The sequence below is a fragment of the Artibeus jamaicensis genome, unplaced genomic scaffold (assembly GCF_021234435.1).
Source record: "Artibeus jamaicensis isolate MK-2021 breed Jamaican fruit bat unplaced genomic scaffold, CSHL_Jam_final scaffold_474, whole genome shotgun sequence".
NCBI lineage: Eukaryota > Metazoa > Chordata > Mammalia > Chiroptera > Phyllostomidae > Artibeus > Artibeus jamaicensis.
Window position 1 is genome coordinate 41,113,436 of NW_026522046.1, and position 24,428 is coordinate 41,137,863.

Here is a 24,428-nt window from a genome sequence, read left to right on the forward strand (position 1 = left end):
CAGCTTCCAGACTATTTGAAAGCAGGGAAACCGTGCCGAGATGTGCGTCTGAAACGTCACTACTCACCGCCAGCACCAAAGTTGACCACGTACTGGGAGAACAGGGCGTCCAGCTCATCGTACTGCACCAGGGCGTCTTCGAACTGCTGCAGCATCTCAAACACAAAGGCAAGTTCCTCCTGTTTACCCGAAGTTTTAAAAAAGCAAAAACATAAATCAATATTGTGGAACATTATATAGCTATTAAAGACTGTAACAGAGAGAAACAGGCGGCATTATAAACAGTGTCTGTACTACACTGAGTGAACACCAGTTTAACAGCATGCCAACGTTTATGCAAGCGGAGAGGGGACTGGAATGAAACAAGGGAGGGCCAAGATGAGACCTGACCCTTGTGACTTAGCAGCAACACAGGACAGCACAGTCACCTCTCATCCTGGGCATGCCCCTTGCCAACCCAGATACACGTTTTTAACTGGGCTCTTCCATGTGGACGAGCTGGACACCATCCCCCATTTACTCATTTAACCAGCTCTATGTTTATGCCCATGCAGGCTGAATGGGCATTAACTTCATTCAGGGGTTTAAATCCAATTCTGTCATCATTTATTTTGGTGCATAAATGGTTCAGCTTTGGCCACGGCAGGCTCCTATTGGTGGTGCTTATGTTCTTCTGATGGGCCTCTACCTTCCTTGTGCACCTCCTTACTTGCTGGGTATTCCGGGTCTATCTTATATTTTCCCTGCCCCAACCACTTCTGCAAGGAGCTCCAGAACCTTAGTGGAGCATGGAGTTTAGAAACCAAGCTCTAAACCAAGTAGCAGTGAGCACTAGGTGTGCTCACTGCTACTGAGGTGTCATTCTTCCTCAGCCCTATCAGAAGACAAGAGTGTGCATGGGTATGTACTAACACACACACACCCCTCTATTTCTGAATCAACCCGCCCACCCACCCACTGTGGGTTCACACTGACACCTCAGAACTCAACCCAACACCACTGGGTTCATTTAGAATCCCCCTTCCTTGTTTGTAACTCTTCGAAGCTAAGTTTCACACACTCGAAGGGTGAAAAGACGAGGCAATCTGATCTGAAAGGCCTGCAGCAGGCTGGCCATATGGGAAACTGTGAACACTCAAATTCCCTTCTGTGCCCCCAACCATCTGATTGCCACTACGACAAAAGCATCGGAGTAAAAGGTAAACATCAACATTTCTAATTAGAATTGTCACTTATTTGTTCAAAGTGTATTATTTCTTCAGTAATTAATACACAAGTCGTATTTAAATGTAAAAAAATAAGCTTTTTCAAAATATGGTGAATAAAAACAAAGAACCCTAAGAGCAACATTCTGTCCCTCTTTGCAGAGTCAGGAAGGCTCCCCTCCCCCCAAACTACTCCATTACCATCCCTTTGTTCACTCAGACTTTTCTTCTTAAACAGAAAAAGAGCTATTACAGACTACAGGGTTTTTTTGGTGTTTTTTTTTAAGATTTTATTTATTTATCTTTAGAGGGGAAGGGAAGGAGAGAGGGAAAGAAACATTAATGTATGGTTGCCTCTCGTGCGTCCCCTGCTGGGAACTGGCCTGCAACCCAGGCATGTGCCCTGACTGGGAACGGAACCGCGATCGTGTGGTTCACAGGCCCATGCTCAACCCACTGAGCTACACCAACCAGGGCCAGACTACAGTTTTTAAAGTCTAAACTTTGTTAAAACTGTAGTAAAGAAAGGAGCCTAAGGCTATCTTTACTAGAACCCTGGACTGATAACAAAACAGAACTAGAGAGAACTGTGCCCAGGACATCACAGCGCGGTCGCAGTGACGGCAGGTGGTGGGCATCTTCCCCACCGCGACCCTCACCACCGCTGGAGCTCCCCTGCTGCAGCACCTCCAGGCCCACGCAGGCACCCCAGAAGGACTGCACGCCCGTGTTAGTCTGAGGGCAAGGCCATTGCATGAAAGGCTAAATGCCAAGTGCTGAAGCTCCAGGGAGCAGATGATACAATTACTCAGGAATGGTAATCTCTGGTCTTCCTGCTTGATAAGCCAAGAGACAGAAACATCTGTGAGCTACTTACATAGTCTCTTGGTCTGACAAACCATGCCAATAAGACTTACCACAAGAGTGTCCTTATTTAGAAAGAAAGAGGGAGGGAGGGAGGGAGGGAGGGAGGGAGGGAGGGAAAAGAGGGAGGGAGAAAACTGTCCAGTTCTATCATTGGTCAAGTACCTGAACCATGAAATATTCACAAAAGCTCCAGCCTGGCTCAGTCCTCTTCTCCCTCAAGGTTCTCATGTCATCCTCAAACTTGCCTAGGTTTTTGGTAAAAGACATAAGAAGCAATGTCCTGAGTTTGGTCAGGAAGGTGTTCCAGGATTCCTGAGTTCGAGAAGAGTCCTTCAGGGGGTCGGTGAGCACAACACACCTGCAGAGACATAAATGGACTATCTGGAAAATACTCTCCAAGCACAGCGCCAGGCCCCGTTTTTCCTCCCGATGATTTCCTTCCTCCTCTTCCTTTCTCCCCTCCCGCCCTCCTTCCTTTCTTCCTTCTTTAGCTGGTGAAAAATGTCAGGCAGGTGGTGAGAAATCAGGTTAGGAAAAGGTTTAATGCCACACAAGCAGCAAGTGCTGTTCAAGGAGAAGCACTGCAGAGCAGACTGAAAGGAGGATAAGGATTTAGGCTGCACCCTGAGTCTGGACTGTGCCTCCAGATTCTCCGTGAAATAACGTGACCGCGTCCCACTCAGTTCCCCAACCTCGTCTCCCCTGCTTCCTTCGAACACCTCTTTTGGTTCCTTGTAATGGACAAGCTACAATTTAAGTTACTTAACACGGCATGTGAGGACCATCACAACTGGTCAGCCGAGGTGTCCAGCTTTTCTTCTTACTGTTTCTAGTTGGGGCCACTGACCTTCCCATGCTCGTCCCTCTTTTTATCAAGGATACTCCTCCTGTTCCCCCTTCAAACCCCAGCTCAGCTGACACACCCTCACTGAGCCCCCCGCCCCCTGGCTGCTGTGCCCACTCTGCCCTCTGAGCCCCTCCTGCACTGAGTGTCCGCTGTGAACACTTTCTCCCTTTGTGGGTCCATCTCCTACCAGACCGTGAGCTCCTCAAGGGCAAGGTGAATAAACAAATAATAAATAAAAGCTTAGAGGAACAGTGGCTTAACATGTAGGTATGAGACAGCTTCACTGTGGGAGGACTTTGTATTCATGTACAAAGATCAAGGGCATAACATTACAACAGTGTCCAGTGGATTTAGAAATGGCTACATATCCATCCAACAGGTTAGAAAGGTCACTTTCTTCATCCTTCCTTGATAATAATTTGAAAAAAGATGAACAAGTCTGAACTCAGAAATAATTTTAAAATACTGATGTTATGAGTTTCAACATCTCCCCTCAGTAAACACTTTACCTGAATCACCAACAAGTACTGAAATGAGCAGATTCTGACTTTCACTTCTCTGCGCCCTCCACACCCATTGGAGGAAGGGCTAACTTGATGGACCGCTCAGCCCCGGACAAGAGCCGGGACAAAGTCCATGATGAACGGTGATGAACGGTCAGCACCGGAAAGGAAACTGAGAAGTCGCTAGTGGGCTTTAATTCCAGCCACTTAGCCACCCTTCTGCCCTGTCCTGGACATGGTTTCTTCCCCGAAAAACAGAGGGGTCCAGCCAGCCCACCCCAAAGCCCTCCCCACAGAGGACTAGTGTGTTTATTCCCCATAGGAGCTGCTAGAATTGACCAGTTCAGCGGTTTGCCCTTAAGGGCCTCTCAAGGACAGTAATCATCAGCATTATTCCCGACCAGACCAGCATGAGACACAGAGAGACCCTGCACCTACAGGGGTGGGTGGGAAAGAAAACTGACACAGATGCCGACCACTGAAACAATGTTTGTCTCAGTGTCCGGGTGCTTGCCAGGCAATGTACTCACTATTTTCTCTACCCTTGATAATGCCTTGCAACTTCTGACGTTACTAGATCTTTTTATAATAAAAAAGCACTATGCTCAAGAAATTCACCTTAAGCCTAGATGCTTAACTCAGAAAGGGAGCATCCACGACAGTTCAAGTCAGGAGAGGTGGGCGCCAGCTGGGGAAGAGCCACATCCTCAGGGTCCCAGGCGGCTGCCCAGAGGCACAGGGCACCGAGGAGCTCCAGGCTGGGGCCCGGGACAGCCGGGCGGCCTGGACAGTCCACAAGTGATACTTACCAAGTGCCCGAAAAAGCACAAAACCCTTTCCAAGCAAGTTTCCTTTCAGGGACTTATGCTAAGGAATTAATAAGGATATACACAACACTGGAGCCAGAATATTATTTATAATATTGTGGTTTGTAATAAATAAGCAATAACTTATAAGCCCAGCAGAGGACGGTGCAGACAACTTACAGTACATTAATATTACAGAATATCATAAACTCACTAACCATAATGGTGTAGAAATACATTTACTGTCCAAGAAAAAACTATCACAATGTACGGTGGTATTCAGTGAGAAAGGCAAGTACAAACCGCACACCTGCAGCACATCCCATGCACACATGTGCACACAGATGAAGAGAAGAAAGCATCTGAAAGACACCTACCGAATACTGAGTTAATATCTATTTTCTTCCTGCGCTCTGCCCTTTCTAACAATTCTACAATAAACCTGTAAACATCTGTAATCAGAGAAAATTGTAAGTCACTTCAGGACCAGGTATTTCAATATTTCCACAGGCAGAAATTATATTGTCTAATAAAATAATTGTCAATAAAGATATTACTAAATTCAAATTTATGAAAATCTGACCTATTTTTAGATGAGAAAAGATTTATCAAAGATAGCTTTGCAGATTAATGAAAATCAAAGTGTTAGAAGACATGTTTAAAAATGGAGATAAATTGTTAAAAATTTTGGTAAGTTAAATTTTATATATAAAGAATAGTCATTAAATGCAAGTTAGTTCTAAGTGGGCTCAGCAGAAACACACTTTTGGCTATTAGATAAAAACTGTATTAAAAGTAATCAACAGGCACTTCAAAAAAGTTACCATACAAATTCGAATGTTTCACAGTTTAGACTAATACACTCTATTAATACCACCTCGTTTACCTAATGAACCCCCAAACACCTCTCTTCCCCACTCAACCATTCCAGGCCGCCGTAATGGATGTTCCTCATCCCACACAGCCACGCTGCCCCCTCTGCCCGCCAGGCTCCCAGCTCCCTGCTCTTCCTTCTTTGAGAACAAAAGCATTAGTGTCCCTGAGTCACAGAGAGGGACAGGCCACTCAGATATGGAGCATCTTGCTAAGCTCTTAAGCTGACTCCTTTGGGATAACTAATTTGTGAATAGACGACCCTAAGGAAAAACTCCCACAAGTCCAGATGGCATGAAATTTCTCAAAGATAAACCATAAGCTCAACCATCTAACACTTTATTGAAGCTATAAATAAAGCAAGTTTGAACATTACCGAAAAGGAAGTCACATATGGCTCCTTCCCCTAATGAACTGTGAATTCATTGGGTGACCCTGACACAGGTCACAGTAACAGAATGAATTAGCCTCGTGCCAGTCCAGTTGGCACCCCAGCCAGCCCTCAGGAACTCTTCCTTCTCGTCCTTGACTCCTGAGCCCCACTGCCGCTGCCTCCCCCCCACTCCCAGCCCCAGAGCAGACGGGCACCTCCCCCAGGCTCTTCCTACACACAGAACCTTGGTCTCACACTTGCGATGGTGGTGGCTGTGGCTGTGGTGACCTCAGTGTGAGGCGATGCCTGTCTCTGCCACTACATCACACTGTAAAAGAGCGGGGACCACACTTCCCACTCACCCACAGGACCTGGGTGAGCTGAAATACCAAACTACGTGTCACAGACCCAAATGTACAGCGTTGAGAAACACACTGGCCGGCACAGCTGGGAACAGCATCACTGAAAAGAAAGAAGTGAGCCACCCCCAGAAGAGAGAACAAAACCTGGGGGGAGGGGACAGTGAGCAGGAGGGGAGCCAGTCCACACGACAGTGCCCACCAAGGCTTCGGCGGCCTGCAGACAGAGTCTGAAGCAGGGAGGCCAGCGCCGTGTGACGCCTGTTTCTAGGGGGTCCTGCTGCACCAAGAACGGCAAGGCTCCTCGGAGCCCTCGTCACGCTGATACCCATCACTGTCACACTTCAGAAAGGGGACCCACTGTGTGTGGTCTCTCCATGGGGGGGTTCTGTGTGCAGATTTCAGCTGCCAGACCAGGAACTCCAGCAGGAGAGGGACCCGTCCTCCCTTCACACCCTGGTCACCCGCTCCAGCATCAGGCACACCCGCCACAGCCGCTAGGCACGCACGCGCATCAGTGCCTGAGCCAGCGACCTGCATTACCCAGGAATCAGCCCAATGAGGTGAAATTAAAGATCACTTACCTGTCACTCTGTTTATTACAAAAATCATTTCTTATTTTGTCCACAATAGAAGTTCGGGGAAGGATGTTGGTTTTGTTTTTTTTCTTGGCATCATTTTCAACTACCACTATTAACCAGTCCACAGAGCTATGGGCTTTCAGAACATTCTGCCACTTGGTAAGGTCGTCTTTTACTGTAGCTTTATACACTTCAGTGTCCTAAAAATAAATAAGTCACTGTGAAAGCAAGTTAATCAATCCCTTTTATATACATGGCAAAGTGTGTCCAGTAACAGAACACAGCGGCCACAGCACTTTCTCGTTCCAGGCTGGGGACACTCTGGGAAACACTCAGGACAGAGCCACCCTGCAGGCCTCTGGGCACGGCCTATATGTCATTTCCAAACACTTGGGACACTGAGGGAAGACCTTCCCATGTCACAGTGAGGAAGACAGTGAGGGTCAGACAGCTCAGGAAGTTGCCCACAGTGACACAGTCAGCGAGGCAAGCTGAGACTTTAAAACCCCGGTCAGCATGTTGTGTGCTCCGCCTGGACGGGGGAGGTGAGCAGATCCTCGGCCGCAGGCTACCTGTCACCACTGTGGGCTGGCTGTCACCACTGTGAGCTGGCTGTCATGGCAGGGCCAGGGCCAGCCTCCCAGCAGTTCCCTCCACAGCCCTCAGCTCTCTGCCAACCCCCAGAACCACTTCAAACTCCATGGCACTCCCAGGCCACACTTGGAACGAGGCAGCCTCAGATGGAGCCCAATGAAAGAGGACTACCTGAGGCTTCTCGAAAGCTGTGCTGATTCTCACGGATCAACAGGACCGCTGTCCTGGTCCTAAAAATCAGTGCTACTTCCAACTCTGAGCTCGACACATCAGCCTACCAAAGAGAACACCCGGCCTGCACCACAGCCAGCAAGCCCAGCCTCACTCAGTCTCTTCCAGACAGAAGCAGGGAAACAGAAATTGTCCTCACCATTTGTATCTCTATTTACAGTTGCCTGCAAGCTCTGTAAATGCACTTAGAAGATCCAGAGTGAAAATCTAAACACCAAGATAACTAATTCATTTCGAAATTAGGCATTTAAAAACCTTTAAAAACTATACTTAGTAGCTGCTTTCCCCTCTTTTAATGGAAGAGTCCTCATTATCCTGCCCACACTGCCACAAATTTTTTAGCCTTTCTGGAATAACAACTCCTGCAGATCTGTACTAATGTGACTGACTGATTCATGAATGAGTTCAATTTCAAAGTCTGTATCCAGTCCCACTTTTGGTTTCATTAATAAGTAAAAAGTTCCAAAAGGCAGTACTTATAATTTTTAGCTTGACTTTAAAAACTATGTCCTTGGTTTAAATTAGAAGCAAATGTAATCTGAAAAAACATTTTACTTACAACTTAAGAAAAAAATCTTGCAAAAATCAGTTTTCTGTGAATGACTGTACCCATGCTCACATACTGTGTGTTCTCCATAGAATGGCAGTGTTAGGACTTGAAATGAGACTTCAGAATGCTGGTGTTCTGCAGCGACTCTAAGAGCCCAAATGCATCATCCCACCTGGAGGGTGACACAAAATGCCACAGACCCCAGAGCTTCTAATCTAAGGGTGGACACAAATCACAAGGCCCCGAGGGCCAAGGAGCAGCAAAGAACTGAGAACCACAAGGCCTGGTTCCAGGTGCCCTGCATTCCCCTCCAGCCCCCCCCCCCCAGCTCTCTACCCCAGGAGGCATAGCCGCACCTAGGGCAGACACCTGCACACCCTCTGAGACACTCAGCAGGGCAGGCAGTATGCAGGGACTCCGGAAGGGACCTCAATAAGCGGCAGGCGGGACAGAGTGCCCCAAAGCCCTGGGGAAAGTGGGAGTGTATGGTCCAGCCTATCACTCACAGAGCGAACCCACAGGGAACGGTGCTAGAAGACTCTAGTGTCTCTCCAGGAGAGGAGCACAGGTGAGCCCTGAGGTTAAGGGTCTCTCAGGAAAACAAGGCTAATGGCAGAAGAACCCATTAGCAGGGAAGGAGGGAAAGGTGTCCATGGTGGGGGGCAAGAAAGGGGCCTCAGTGAGGAGCAGCCCTGCCTAGGCCCCAGAGCCGAGCAGAATGAGGAGGGTGTCACAGCATGAGATATGGGACCCCAAGTGAGATGATGAAGGACGAGGGCACTGGCACGAGGCGTCCGAGGCCAAGCAGGACAGAGGACTTCCCTGGGGGTGCTGTGGGTCAGAGGAAGTGAGGAGTGCATGATCCAGCACTGAGCGTCTACACCAGAGCAGAGGGGCACCGTGGTGTGGGGGTCAGGAAGCAGCGATGGGGAGAGTGCCCTGTGAGAGCAAGCATCCGGATAAGCAAACACCTGGGAAGGGAGCAACAAATGTGCAAGGAGAGAACTGTAATCAGCCCTGTGGGGCAGGACTGGAAGTGGACTGTGCGTGTACACGCATGTGTCTGTGTGTGCACACTGAGCTACAAGCAGAAATACAGGTGTAGATGGATGCGAAGGTGACACACATGTACAGACATACATGCCTTCTTCAGCTCTGTCACTGAGATGGCTCGACAGCAAACAGCACATCTGGCTCCAGATCTTGGTTTCTAAGTACAATTTTCCACTTAGAACCCAGGGTCCCTGGAGAACAGTGGACCCAGGGCTTAGGGAGGGAAAACACTGGAAGAGGACCCTGGACGCCCTGTGCAAGGGAGCGCTCAGACGGTGAAGGCATTTCCAAAGGTCACAGAGGCCGAATCTGGGACAGCCTGAGCACTAAAATAAATAGTGACATTAAGGAATTACATTCTCAAAACTAGAAGTTAATAAATGTGTACTGACACCAACCAACAAATGGGACCATCACTTCCAGACAAGATGAATGACAGGGAGCAGACTACACAACCACCTGAAACAACCTCCCCACTCCTCACCCCCAAAAACCGCAAATCAAGGGGTTCCGAGACCCTGGACATCAGGCGATAAAGGACGGTTCCTGAGAGAAGCCGCAGGGAAGCACCCAGTGCAGCTGAGGCCCCAAAAGGCTCTGACCACACACAGGGCGGGGCTGAAGAGGCCTCAGAGATGAAGACAGCTGCTTCACAGGGGGCCAGAGGACCAGAGGAGAGAGCAGCGGGAGGGGACTCTGGAGGCCTGCGAAGCACCCTCGAGTGTTCGGCAGGGAACTGGTGAGCTCATGCACGCAGGCAGCACCCAGAGCCGAGGGAGAGACCCATCGGGGCAGGATGAGACACCCACGCAGGGCCGGGAACAATACCTGCGCTCGCAGGCCAGAGCAGAACACCTGCTTGCTCACAGGGCATCAGGAGGAGGACTCAGAAAGTGAGGAAGTCAGTCCTTGACTGCTCGCTGCTCCAGTCCCACCAACACATAAAAGCAATCCCTAAAAGGATCAGACTTAACTTAGTTAAAGCTCAGGCAAATTCTAGGCTTACAAAAAGACCAGGACTGGCCAAAATAAAATCCATAATGTCTGGCATCCAATAAAAAATTGCCAGGTAGGAAAAAAGAACATACGGTCCATAAAATGTAGAAAAATCAATCAGTAGAAGTAAATTCAGTAATGATGAGGATAATAAAATTAGTAGACAAAGCCATTAAAATAGTTTTGGTAACCACACTGCATATGCTCAAGATGTCAAGCAGAGCCATGAAAGATATTTTTAACAGGAGGAGGGAAAAGCCCCCTTGGAGTTTCCGAAGATGCCACCACAGTGCTAAACTAACTACACTGGGCAGTATTAAGAGCAGATTAGACAACCTGAAGACGCAGAAACAAAAATTACCCAAAACACAGAGAGGAAAACACTCATAAAGCATCAACGCAGCATCAGTGAGCTGGGAGACTTCAAGTGGTCTAACATATAAGTAAATGGGGTCCCTAAGGGGGGGAGAAAAAGGAGAGACAGAAAAAATATTTGAAGAGAAAACGAGCAACAGTGTTCCAAATATGACCAAAATTATAATCTCAAAAGCCCAAAATAACTCAAGCACAGAAACATGGAGACTACACCAACGCATACATACCACAATCAAACTGCCTAAAACCATGGATAAAGAAAAAAATCCTAAGCCACCAAAAGAGAAAAGACACCTATATACAAAGTAACAAGAAAAGATCTCACATGGGTAACACTGGAAAACAAAAGACAACAGAGCAACATCATTTTAAGTGTTAAAAGAAAAGAAAGGACCTTCAAACTAGAATTCTATCACCAGTGAAACATTTTCCAACAATAAAGGCAAACAACTGTCTCAGAAACATGGAAGCTGAAGTAATATATCACCATGGGCCTGCCCTGCAGAAAGGCGAGGGAATCCTTCCGGCAGAGGGAATGAACACCACCTGCCAACTGGGACAGACAGACGCAAGGGAAGGGGAGCACCGGAAAGGGCAACCCTGCAGACAAAGGTAAAGATGCGACTGACGTTAGAGCAGAACGCAGGGCCCATGCACTGTGGGGTCCACAGCACAACAGCGCAGGGGCAGCAGGGGGCGCAGAGGCACGCTGCCGTGCAGGTCTCGTGCCGCGTATCAGGTGCAACTAGAAGGAAGGAGGCGCTAAGTCACAGATGAGGACAAACACTGCAGTGACCGCAGCGAGTCCTCCAGCACCTCGTCTGTCCAATGCCACCTGACAGGGTGCCGTAGGCGCGTCCCTGCAGTTTGCATTGCCTCGCCTGCGGCCAGCCTGGTTTCCTGATACATCACTCAGCTGCAGTTCCCAGAAGCCACTGATGACGTGAAGAGAGGGCTTACCGGACTGCAATAACATAACAAAGAGTTTTACTTTTAAATTTAAAATCCTCATTATTATCAACTTGCTCCAGGAAATTCTTAATAGATAATAAAACTAAACGAACAAAAACCCTAGAACAATGACAAAATATACAGGCTCCCTAAGAGAAAATACAATTGAAGAAAAAAAAACCCAGCTCATTCATAATGCCCACAAAAACTATTCCGACAATAAAAATACAAGACTTTTGTGAAAAGCATTGCGGCACATTATTAAAGGACTAAAAAAGGTAGAAAGAAGGCAGAAACAAGCCATGTTCCCAGACAAGAAGATGCATGATTACCAATTCCTCTCTCATTAATCTATAACCTATTCAAGGCAGTCACAATCAAAACCCTCAATCTTTCCTTTTTTCTTTTAGACTGCTATTCCAGTTACCTGCTGCTTTGTAACAGCATGAAGTACGTAACCATCCAGAACATTTACTCTGCTCACCAACCTACAACCTGGAGACTTGGAGGACAGCTCGTCAGTGCCCCCTGGTGTCAGTTGTGGGGTTTGAAGGCTGGAGCAGAAAGGCATCCCTGTCTGCTGGTGGACTAGCTTGGGGACCGGAACCCCTGGGTCTGAGACTGCACCTCCAGTTGGCCTTCCCATGGGGAAACTTGACTTCCTACAGAATGGTGGCTGGGCTCTAAGAGCAAGAATCCACAGAGGAACCGGCAGAAGATAAGTTACCTTTAATGACTTAGTCTCAAAAGTTACAGTGTCCCTTCTGCTAGTTAGAGGCCTACAGATTCCACTAGGGGAAGCGCAGACCTGGCCTCTCCATGGAAGGCTGTCCCTGCCACGGACAGAAGAGCTGCGGAGGGGATGTACTGGCACAGGCACTTTTGGGAAATAAAATTTGTACACCTACCAACCTGATTTCAAAGTTTATATGAAAGAGAAAATGTATGCTAATAAAGGGATTTATTTTAAAAGAACAGATATCAATACACATTGTAAAAATGTAATAACTAGAAGTCCAATCCTGGCACAGAGTAGACAATGATTAATACAACTGAAGTGTCCAGAATATTGCACATGTAGGATTTTGGCTTCAAGGAGATATTTTTCAATTAGTGGGAAAAAGACAAATATAAAATGATGCTAGGCCAAGTTGCTACACATTTAGACTGTAATATTAGGCCCCAAGTCCTTATAGCTCCTGCCATACACAAAAATCACTTGAAGTTACACAGATCAAATTACAGAACAAATTACAAAATCATTAAAAGAAAATACAAAAGAAAATCAATTACCTTCAGACAGACAAGGCCTTTCTAAACAAGATATACACTCAGACACCATTTTTTAAATGACGTATTTCATTCCATAAAAATTATAGTTGTTACAAATACCTGTGCACTAAACAATACATCAACCGCCTTTATAAATCAGCAACTGCAGAAGATGCAAGAGAAGCAGAAACATATCGGTAGAGAAGGCTTTAATACCACCGTCAGTTAAAGCCAGGTCAAGCGGACAAAACACTAAAATGTAAATGATAACATAATCGTCAATATATTTCTATGAATACATATTTAACATAAATACCTGAAATTAGAGAAAATACATTCTCAAACAAGCATGGACCATCCACAAAGACTGATCATTGATTAGGTCACAGAGAAAAAATAAGTTTCATAAAATAAATAATGCAATAAAATTAAAATTTTTTCAAATTTTAAACTTTCTGGAAATTAAAAAAAAATTTCTGTTAAACTACTAGCTGAAAGAGGCAACACAAACAGAAAATAGAGAATACCCCAAAATAATTCTAGAACACTGGAGCACATTTAAGTCCTTATCTTTACAGACCCATAACAACGAAAATTTAAGAGTAAAAATAAATGCATGCCCAACTCAAAAAAACTAGAACAAGAACAAAGTAAAACATAACAAAAGAAAAAAGTAAAATGAAAGAAAAATTAATGTAGACAGCAGACGAACAGTATGGCAGATTGATAAAGAAACCCCGGTTCTCTGGGAGGAAGACCCAGCCACCCGCTGACGTCATCGGGGAAGAGTGGGAGAAAGCAGACACAGAGAGGAAGGAGCCGCGATGGAACCAGTTATGGACACAGGATATTTCATAAGTCAAAAAAGACCACAGACCTCAAGAAAAGTACATTTTAAAACTTAACTAAATATATAATTTCTAAAAGTAGAGTTTATCAAAATTGGCAAATGGCTAAAACAGACCAATTTCCACAAAGCGATTCAGGAAGTGGCCAAGGAACCGCTCCACGGAGAGCACCGGGCCCAGATGCGTTCACGGGAAAATGGCACCAAACCTTAGCGATCAGAGTCCCAGTGTTACAGAAATTGTCTCAGGAACAGAAGGGAAAAAAACTTCAAAATTCTTTTGATGAATCAAGTATAACATTGGTACCCCAACTTGAGATGGAGCACAAAAAAGGTGGAGACCAATCACTTGTGGACACAAATGTAAAAATACTACACGAAGCGAACAAACACCTAAACCACATTAAGAAAATAATACTTGACTGAGAGGGATTTCTACCAGGAACGCAAGTGTGGCTCAATAATCAGAAACCCACGAATGTAACTCAACATATTAATAGATCTAAGTGGAGAAAATCATATGACGATCTCCAGTGCGTCTACAAAAGCCTTCAGCAAAATTCAACAACATGTTTCTAATTAAAAAAACCATGAGAAAGCAGGAATGGATGGAACTTCCTTACATGTTCCTATGAACTTACCTCTGTCCCTACAGCCTACATCGTACTGAATAGGGAACCACGGCAGACATTCCCTCTAAGGCCAGGAACAAGGCAAGGTGCCCACTACCTCCACTGCCACTGAACAATGTCTTAGAACAGAGAAAACATGTGAGGCACAGAACTGAGCAAGAAGAGGTCAGACTTTCTTTATTTGCAGATGACATGATAGGATATCTGGAAAGCCCTACTGGGGCCTAGAGAACCAATGATAACTAACTCAAACAATAGAAGAATTCAGCAAGGTTAACGTGAAAAAAATCAAGAACCTTCATATACAGCAAAAATAGCCAACTAGAATATATCATGGAGTGGAAACACACGGGCAAGAGCAGCTAGGGAAACGCTAAAAGGACAAAGGCCGAGGAGGGCTAGCCCAAGTGGACAGGCACGAGCGTCCCTGTCCATCTAGGAAAGTGCAAACCGCAAACTACTGCTGAACTCTTCTCAGAAGGTCTGCTTCCAGCTGTAGCACAGGTGCAGCAACTGCAAAGCTGTGTCATGCTTACGGTAGGACTGGGCCCGCAGCAGATGTGTTGGTGGCGTCAAGAGTGGGGTGAGTACAGACATCAAGTGGGCAAGGCCAGAAAGAGCCCTGTGGGGCCAGGCTAGACTCCGAGGCATTGGTATCCGCTCTGATCTCGAGAGATGAGATATCCTGCATTAGCTCTGTCCACAAAGAGGGTGGAAAGCGGGGGGGCTCCACAGTGGCAAAGGACACAGTGCTCTGTGAAGACATGGCCGATTCCAAGACAAGGGCAGCAAACTACAGGAACCTAGAACATCTTTACTGTCCCAGAAAGTTAGAAAAAGCTCAAGGGGACAGAGGAGCCAGTTTGAAGTGACCACTGGCCACATCTGACAAATTTGAATATCATATAAGTAAAAGCTCTAAATTAAACAAAAACCCGTGCAGGCTCTTTCCTAGAGTAGAGCACAGGCTGGTCAACTCGGGGGAACGGCACTGGCAACCCTGGGTAAGGACTGCTCGGGAGGAACCACCGGGGGCGAAGTCTCAGCGTGAACACCAGATGAGAAGGGCGCTCACACCGTCCTTAAGTGGCCCCCAGAGGCGGCTTACTCGCAGCAAGGGGAAACCAGACAACCCCCGACCACAAATCAAACCTGACTTGACCACTGAGGGGCTAGAGAGGAAAGAGGTACCGGGCCTGGGGCGGCCATCTCTAGGCCTGCTCCCAAGGCTGCCCCTGGGCCGGCACCTGGGAACGGGGACTGCGGGAGGGCTCTCGGCACGTGTGACGGGAGTGCCGCACTGGGCCTAAACCGTCCGCACAGACACGATGGTCGTGCTCACACCTCTCTCCCTCTGGGGGTCTGGAGTTTGGGGCACATGCAGGGCAGAAGTGCCACGTGACCAGCCCCGATAAGAGCCCTGGGGGCTGGGTCTATGATGAATCCCCCTGGTAGACAACTTCTCACACATGTCACTGAGCTCAAGCAAAAGATGCACGGGGTAAAGCCCAGGGAAACCGGCATGAACTTTGAGTTCATTCGCATCAAAATTACAAAAACTGCCTCTGCCTCCTCAGATTCAGGTTAAAATGCCATGCAATGATTTATGTATTTTGTGTATTATAAATGTTTGCTTTATGTAGAGTCAAAAAAGACAGACAGAAATGACCCACAAAACTTTCTATTAATTCATGACAGAAGAATTATGTCAGAACATAAGGTTTCTTTTTGGAGTCACAAACACATACAGCCAAGTACAAAGAAAGGCCGCCAGCAGCAGCGCTCACTCCCTGGATGGACAGGCACGGACTGTGAGGAAGCACCCGGTGCCCCTGGCCCTCAGAGAGTCTACAAACCGGCAAGGGACACACGAGGACTATCCGCCGGGAGGGCGAGCACAGGAGGTTGAGGAAACGAAGCTGAGAGTAAACGGAAAAAATGCCTAGTGGTCACTGGGGCACAGAGATGGCTCACGGAACCCAAACACGGGAAGGAAGACTGCGCTGGCCGATGACCACAAGGGCAACGCACTAGACCAGAGCGGAAAGATGGGACAAAGCCACACACACAGCTGAGGAACAGAGACAAGGGAACAGCGGAGTGAAGGGCACGCCAGTGAGAACATAGGAGAAATTGTGGTTGTCTCAGAAAAACCTAGGCCCGTGAGGTCTTACCCCGATTCCAAGACAGGTCCCCGCAGTGAACACTTACACAGCACTCCGTCCAGTAAACGTGCAGGAAGGGGAAGGTGAGCAGGGCCTTGTTTCCTTCTTTGGGCAGCAGCTCCTCCTTGAACTGCACGAAATTGGATTCCAGGTGAATCATCTTGGGAGCCCGGCCATAGGACCTGCAAGCAATTTTTAGTCAATGAGAAAAGCAACTGATGGACGTTCAGCAGAAAGAAAAAATGCAACAAGAGTATAATCATTTCCATGAGTTCAGAAGTACATGTAGACTATTAATCCTGCATGAGTATTCCCCCAAATTCTGTAAATTATTTTAAACACACTCCAGGACTACGCATCAAAGGTATCTATCCATAACATCTTCCAGTTACTCAGTGATGCTCGCATGCAGAGGAGCATGCTGTCTAACCAGGCTGTTTGCAACAACGCGGACTTCTGGGGGAAACGGACCTTACTTGGAGTTTAACTTCATCTTTAAGTCACTGGAAAAGAAGAAAAGTTCCCAAATGTCAAAAGTACAATTTGAAACTATGAAGTCTTCAAACTGCACCAGGAGTTTTGCCTCCGTATTATCCAAAAAAGAGAATCATCTGATGAAAGAGAGCAGGTTTTGTCTGCAGAGCACAAATAAAAACGTGGTGACCACCCTCCTCCTTTTCCTGCTCCGAGAGGCGAGAATGCAGAAACCCCACCATCCACAAACATCTAACCTGAGGCTATCAGAAGATGTGGGTGCAGTTTAGTTAGACTTCTGAAAATAAATTATGTCACCTGTGTCTTTTTCCAACACTTATTTTCCACCTCTAGAGAGAGGCTGTGTCTCCAATCTCAGGAGCATCTGTGTTTAACAAGCTGACACCAGCCATGTTGAACGTGACCAGGCTCACACGTGAACTTGTCTATATCCTATTTGCAGGCTATTTTTTGTCTGTCCTTTGTGAGATTAATCAAATTTTATTTTTCCCTCTTCACCATCTATCCCTATTCTGCTGTTGGTTACACTTTTGTTTTAATACACATAAATGTACGTTTTCTTTCAAAGATTAAAGTAAACATGTAGCCCTGGATAGTGTGGCTCAGTGGGTTGAGCGCCGGCCTGTGAACCAAAGGGTTGTTGGTCTGATTCCCAGTCAGGTTAGGGCACATGCCTGGTCCCTAGTGGGGGGCACAGGATAGTAAGCACACACTGATGTTTCTCTCCTCTTTCTCCTTCCCTTCCTCTCTCTCTATAAATAAACTCTTAAAGAAAAAAAAATGTATCCTCCTTGAATGACACAAGACAGTATATCTTCTTTCTGCTTTCTTCCACACAGCTGGAAATTTCAATTTTTTCATTTTTAAAAAGATCGATACCTCAACTTCAGCAAAATATTTTGACTTGTTTGTTGGCAGCTGCTTCTTTCATCTTGTGAATTCTGAGTTCATTTTTCCTCTTGTTGAGATCCATCCTTTCATTATTCAGTCAGGGTGGCAGGGTTTCTGACCACACATGTCTCAAAATGTCATTATTCTGCTTCCCGACCACCTCCATGTCGTCAATCTGGAGTAACACACATGGCTGTGTGCAGTGCGGTGAGACAGAGCAGAGCTCCGGGCCACAGTGGGCCCCAGCCGGACCCCTGAGGCTGAAGTCGCTCAGCACCCCGTCTCCTCCAGGGCCCACGGAGGAAGGCGCTGGTGCAGTTTTCCCTCTTGCATCAGTTCTGGGCTCAGAGGTATTTTCCCTCAATACTTTGAGAACACTGTCCTTAAATGTTCTAGTTTAAGCTGTATTTTACATGTTGAGAGAGATGCAAATTCTGTTTCCCTTTTCTCTTGGCATGCAGATTTCTTGGCATGGCTTTCAGTTTGCTTTCTTTCTGCCCGACTTTCTGCAGACTCCCGAAACCTCTGATCACTTCTGGGAAAATCCTGATGCTGGTTCTTCAAACACTGCCCATCCTCTCTGTTCTCTCCTCTGAAACATCTATTAGAAAGACATTGAAACCTCTGGACTGACCCGCCACGTCGCTGCTTTTCTTGCACGCTTTCTGTCTCCAGCTCCAGCAATTAACCCTGGCATTTCTAAGCTTGATCTTTCAACTCGCTAGCTTGCCCTTCACCTGTACAACTGCTCAGTGAATCTAGCCAAGTTTGTGCTTCAAGCTTTTTTACCTCCAAGATATACTCAGGTAAGTTTGAATTTTTATGAAAGTAATATGGGCACACTCTAACATGTCAAATATTATGAGTTAGCTTTTCTCACACACACATAAGCGTGGGTGCCTACCGTCCTCTCTCCCTTACCCACATACCAGTCTCCTAGAATTGCCATTAAAAACACACCACAAACCTGGAGGTTTAAAACCACATTCATTTTCTCACAGTTCAAGAGGCCAGGAATTCGAAATCAAGGTGTTGGCGGGCTGGTGCCCTCTGGGAGCTCTGAGGGGAAATCCGTTCCTTGCCTGCCTTTCGCCCAGCCCTGGTACTCTTTGGCCTGTGGATGCATCACTCCAACCTCTGCCTCCATCTTGATGTGTCTTTTCCTTTCTGTGTCTTCTAAGGACATTTGTCATTGGCCTTAAGGCCCAACCAAGTCCAGGATGAGCTCATTGTGAGATCCTTAACTTGACTGTATCTGCAGAAACTCCTATTCCAAGTAAGGTCTACATCCACTGGTCCCAGACAGACTCACCTTTGGGGGCCACGATTCCACCCACTGCCTTCCCCCAGGCACTTCATTTTAGACCCGCTGTTCCACCAGGGGTGACGGGAGCTGCAGATTCAGCTGTCTGTGTGCCCACCCTCCTCCTCTCCCTCCCCATTCCCAGTGGCTCTGTCACAAGTGTTGCCCATATTATTAAAAGCAGAAGCACTGTTCACTACTAGGCCAAGTAACACCTGTTCTTACAGTAGCTTTAGAACCTAACTTTTCCTCTTCTTGGCACTTTTATTTTCTGAGCTCCCAGTGTCACCATTTTGAAACCTTCCAAAACTCTCCGACAGAACTGTCCGACAGAACTGACAACTCCCTGAATGCTGTGCACACAGTCAGACATCAAGTCACCTACCAGTTCCTTTCCCTGGTGACATGCCCCGGAGCCCAGTACCGCTGCTCTGATCAGGAGGACATCCAGGCCCCAAATGGGGGAAGCACCTCCTCCCTGTGTTTTCTAAGGCAGAGAGTGTGGTAGGCCTTGTCCCTGGGACCACCCAGTGTCTCCTGAGATGAGCACTCACTGTCTTGCCTGGGGAGCAGGGATGTGGCACCGGGTTCTTGGGTCTCAGCTGTACCCTGCTCAGCTTTAGACCCGCTGGTTCCAGAACAGCCCCTCTCCCACCTGCTGCGGTGCCTCACACCCAAGGGCTCAGAGCTTCTCTGTCCACAGAGAGACAACCCCACCCCCCAGGGTCTGACAGGGGCAGACCACTGACACCGCTTCAGCGGACACACGATGGGGGCCCTGCAGCTCCCTACACACACCTTCTGCTACCTCCCTTTCCAGCCTGGTCTTGCCCTTGCCTACCAAGGTCCTGGGTGGGCCCTGTCACCTGTCGGGGACTTCCTGCTCTTCAGGAAGCCACCGCTGCAGACGCTTGGGGCTCAACTGTCTCTCCTAACTCCTCCATCTCGCTTCCTTCTACCAAAAAGGTGTCCAGACCTCTTTGCTGCCATCATTTCCACCCCTTTCTCTGTCTTTGTGCATTTATGCCTTTTTTAGTCCCTTTTCTCCTTCAGTGAAGTTTCAGGAAGGTGAAGGTGAATGCATGTATTAAATCTATGTAGTCTCTGTACTTCGTTTTCCCCCCTCGTAACTCTCTTTATTGTTTCTTGGATACACTTTTTTTCTTTTATCTTTCTATTATAAATGTTTACATAGTATATTCTTATCTGAAATCCTTTTCAGATTACTTCATTTCTTCAGACATTAAATTCCTCCACTTGCTGAATGAGCTGTTTTCTCTCACTCACAGCACTGGGCCTCCTCAGAGGTTTTTTGAAAGAGGATTCTCCCACCTTCTGCACACTATTTACACCGAATGTTAGTCACTAAACACACTCCTGCAACACAACAAGCGGGCACAGAAATCAGACTAGACCCAGTGGAGGCCCGGGGCGAGTCACCCCCTGAAAGCCTCCCTGATCCCTCCCGGCACTGGGTACAAACTGGTCGTCGGAAAGGAAGTGTGACAAGAACCAGAACTGTGTGAATATGAACAACAGAAAATTATGTATCCACCTTGTTAAAATCAGATTACTTGTACAAATAAATATCCAAACACTTTCTAAAACTAATAGCTTACCAGAAATCATTTTTCCAACAAGATAACTCAAAGTCAATCATCCCCTCTGAAAACGTCATTCAATGAACAACTACACAAAGCGGGGCGGCCGGGGCGGCCGACACAGTCTCTCTCACTTTTACCAAACGTCTCTCTGCACACTGCATACTTTCTCACCCGTAAGGAAGAACCTGGGAGGGTAGGGATCTCAGGGGGGACAGCGCTGCTTAGGAGAGCACCGATAAAGGCCCACCTTCTGCTTAACGTACAGCCTGGGAGAGTGCATGTCTCCTTTCCCAAAGGCCTCTGCCTTTGAGACGTTCTGATGAACCCTAAAGGATCAGAAATCATTCCTGAAGAAGTGCGCGTGTAACTCCAAAGAATCGCTTCTTTCTGCCATCCGATGTCTCGCTAGGAAAACCAACATATCCCCCCAGGAAGGAGACCCACGGGCTGATGCCGCGCGGTCCCTCCACAGCTCACTTCAGCACTCAGGCTGTAATCTGACTACCCCCCGTGCTCACACAATTGTCTAGAAAGTGAAGAGGGAGATGCAGCCGGAGAACAAGCAGCCGTACCTTCTCCATTCCATCGGTTCTCTCGGCAGCTGCTGGGAGAGCGTTGGGTAAATGGAGGTAAATAAATTCTGATCTCCAGCACCTACAACAGGAATAAAGAGAAATCCAGTTAGGACATTTGTAGGTAAATGTAGGCAAAATGGGCTCTAAAATTTACTAAACTGGCAATTTGAGACTACTTCATATTTAGTAAAATGACATCACAAAACGAGACCGTCTCGTACCTTTAAATAATCGATGTCTAGAACACCCAGCCCCTGACATTGATGGTCTAACTTAACCCTCACGTCACCTCCATGTGTGGGTCTGGTTTTCCCCTCTAGGAGGAGGGTCAGAAAAGTTGAGTAACTTGCCTAAAGCTCAGGAGAGAGGGGCCCTGTCACCTCCACCCAGTTTCGCTCCCCAGCCTGCTCTACAGCCACTACCTTCTTCAACTTCAAGACAACAGCCAGAACATTCCGGGCAGAAAAGGAGACCCAGAGAGGTTTCTTCATCAACATAAACTCTATATGCATCAAAATGACATCAGGAGCAAAAACGCACAGGACACGTTCCCTGCGCACACACTATGCAAAACTCTCGCCACGCAGTCTCACTCAGTCCCTGCACTAACCCTGGCAGACAAGGGCAGACTGGAGCCAGCCTCGCGGAGAAGGGAAGGCAGGTCTGAGAGCCAAGGCGTCCAGAGCACCCGACCACGCTGGCAGACACTGGCTGGCCCCCGCCCCCGCCCACCCCGTGTGTCTGACTGTGCTGCACACACACTCGGCTCTTCCACAGAAGCTTCACAGAGTGGAAACTCCCACCGAGCTCTCATAAAGTGACAGTGTGACACACTGTCACAGTCAAGCTAGAAAAGGACCTTTTTCCTGTAGGTTACTCAAATTCTTATACTCAGAGGGTCCTCCAACACTGAGCAAACCGTTTTCCAAGCTGCTTTTTTGTTGATCTTAAAGAAATCATGGGGAATTGATGGGGGTCATTAATACATTTGCTTGTTTTGCTACCATGAACCTACAAAAACAAAAATGAAAAATAAACCTCCCCAAACCACATAACAACGTCAAGTCGCTGCTGAGAGGAATGACGTTTTGGACAGCCGCGCTATAAGCACCCAAGCACGGTGGGGCATGGTGACAACAGCCTGAATCTCAGCTTCACCTCTACCAGCTGCACAGCCTGCAAGACCATTTACCCACCCACCCCCAGCCCTCACAGGGCCATCTGTGCAATGGAGGAGTAAGACACCAACCCCCAGGGCTGAGATGGGACTAAATGAGTCGACACCGATAAATAACTTTGAACACGGCCTGATACCCAGTAAGTACTGGTAAGGGTTACTATTATTCCAGTTTTTGTAAAAATAAAAAAATTTTGTTTTAATCATGTTCATTTATTTGATGGTCATCCTAGAAATCATTAAAGTAAAAAAAAAAAAAACCCTTCAGTTAGATCTCTTTGCCAATTTCTGTTGCCTCTTTTAAAAGTTCCAAGATTAATATACAAAAATCACTATTTTTTCTTATGTAGAAGTTAGGGCGACTACATGAAAGCTTTCTCCTCTCTTAGTTCGCTGGGAAGTCTCAGGTGAATGCCTAATTAACATAAGTACACAGAGTGAACCACCAATGAAGTGCCTCCAGGTCTCCCCCCACTTCCCCCCACAAGCTTTCTCCCACAGGAAATCCTATTATACAACAAAACGTCCATAAACGGACACACTAAAGTAACAACTTTTCTTACATTCTATTGTGAAATAAAAATGTAATTTGTGTCCAAATTTTAATTTTTAAATATTATAGATTAGCCCATCTGTCAAGGGGAAAGATGTCCTCTGACAATAACTGGGGACTTAACACATGACCATTTATTTGATCTCAGTGCCTGTTATGAACTGTGTGTCCCCACCACCAATTCACACTTTGAAACTATCTGAGATAAGGTCTTGAAAAAGGTGATTAAGTTAAAATGAGATCCACAGGGTGGATCCACAGGGTAGGCCATGATCCAATCTGACCGGGTCTTCATAAGAAGAGGAAATTGACGCACAGAGACATGGGGACATGAAATGACCCTGTGAGGCCACAGCAAGTAAGTGGCCACCTGCAAGCCAAGGAAAGAGGCTGCAGACACCTACCCTGCTGACACTCTGAGCTTGGACTTCCAGCCCCCAGAACGGTTAGAAAATAAGCTTCTGTTGTTTAAGCCACACAGTGGTAGCATTTTGTTGTGATAGTCCTGGCAAACTGACATAGTGCCCTAATTTAAATGTGAAGGTCAAATCCTTCTAACCCATCAAAGCCCTACATTGAACAAAAATGAAGAAAAGCCACCATGATTTCCTCTGAATATGCAGCTATTATTAATTACGATACTCTTAAATCTATATTATCATGAAAACTAGAGATGCTTTTGAAAATGAGCTACAGAGAACCAGAGCTCTAAACAGCAGGACTAGGAAGGGCTTAGGCGGAAAACCTGAAGAACTGGATCTCGGCTTGCGTGACAGATAAGTAACAGTATGTATGCTGTAGCTTCCCGAAACAGCCCGACCACTAAGGAGAAAGTCATTACCGCTTAGAGGTCTGGGCTGCAAGCGCAACAACTTCCAGGCTGAGTTTTTGTTTTAATCCCATAGGCAAGAGAGAAAAACCAAGGATTCAGTTATCAGAAAACGGCTACTAAAAGCAAATATGAGGCTTAAGGCTAATGTGCCCATGTTCAGAGAACGCTGTTCAGAAACTTGCTGTGTTCACTTTTCTGACACCAGAGGCCTATTAAGAGTCAATTCAGACTACTTAACAAATAAGCTTTTTTTTTTTCTGGTGAAGGGGAAGACATCAAAATAATTAACAAGTAAATCAAAGCAAAGTCCCATGAACATAAATCTGCACGCATGTGTGTGTGTGTGTATGTGCACAAACGCTGCCAGTCCTCATCACTAATCAGTGGACAGACACACCGAGCTCTAAGCAGTAACCCCGGCACCGTAGGTGGTTTCAGGGGCATGCACACACCAGCACAGCTGTCCTCTGCCCCTTGTCACATCAGTGCAGGGTGGCACCCTGGCAGGGGGTGACGGAGGAGTAGGCGCAGGAGACACTCAACTGTGAAGGGAAATGACAGGGGACAGTCACCTTGCTTTGAAGCGATCGAGGTAAGCTCTCAGTCTGTGGGCCAACCTGACCCGCTGGACGCCAGCCCCCAGGCCAAGGAAGAGCCCACAAGCTGGGGAAAGCCCAATTCAGATATTCCCCAAGAAAGGTGGGCACAGCCCTGGGTTTCTGACCACATGGGCCTGTTTTCTTATATGCCAGTTATAACTGGATTTTCTGTTATGTTTAGTCAGATGACTGATACGGACCATCTTCACTATTTCCTGAATTACTTCTGCACCCGCTGAGATTTTTGCAAGCATATATTCCTGTATCAATCATGTAATTCGAAATTTTTTATGTTATAAGCAGATAAAAATTAATCAAA

The 24,428-nt window shown here is 46.8% G+C and overlaps 1 protein-coding gene across 3 annotated transcripts in view; it reads right to left on the minus strand.

The window, feature by feature from the left end:
- TRAPPC10 (trafficking protein particle complex subunit 10) overlaps positions 1-24,428 on the minus strand; it is an 83,452-nt gene that overhangs the window by 42,180 nt on the left and 16,844 nt on the right. The window contains exons 2-6 of one of the 3 annotated variants that reach the window (XM_037158146.2): positions 20,946-21,027; positions 16,127-16,262; positions 6,418-6,614; positions 2,235-2,430; positions 68-179 (exon numbers count right to left, since the gene is read on the minus strand). In XM_037158146.2, the coding sequence (XP_037014041.2) occupies positions 68-179; positions 2,235-2,430; positions 6,418-6,614; positions 16,127-16,262; positions 20,946-21,027 (723 nt within the window). Of the gene's footprint in view, positions 1-67; positions 180-2,234; positions 2,431-6,417; positions 6,615-16,126; positions 16,263-20,945; positions 21,028-24,428 lie in introns of those variants that run through there. The other 2 variants (XM_037158148.2, XM_037158149.2) reach the window with 2 other exon arrangements.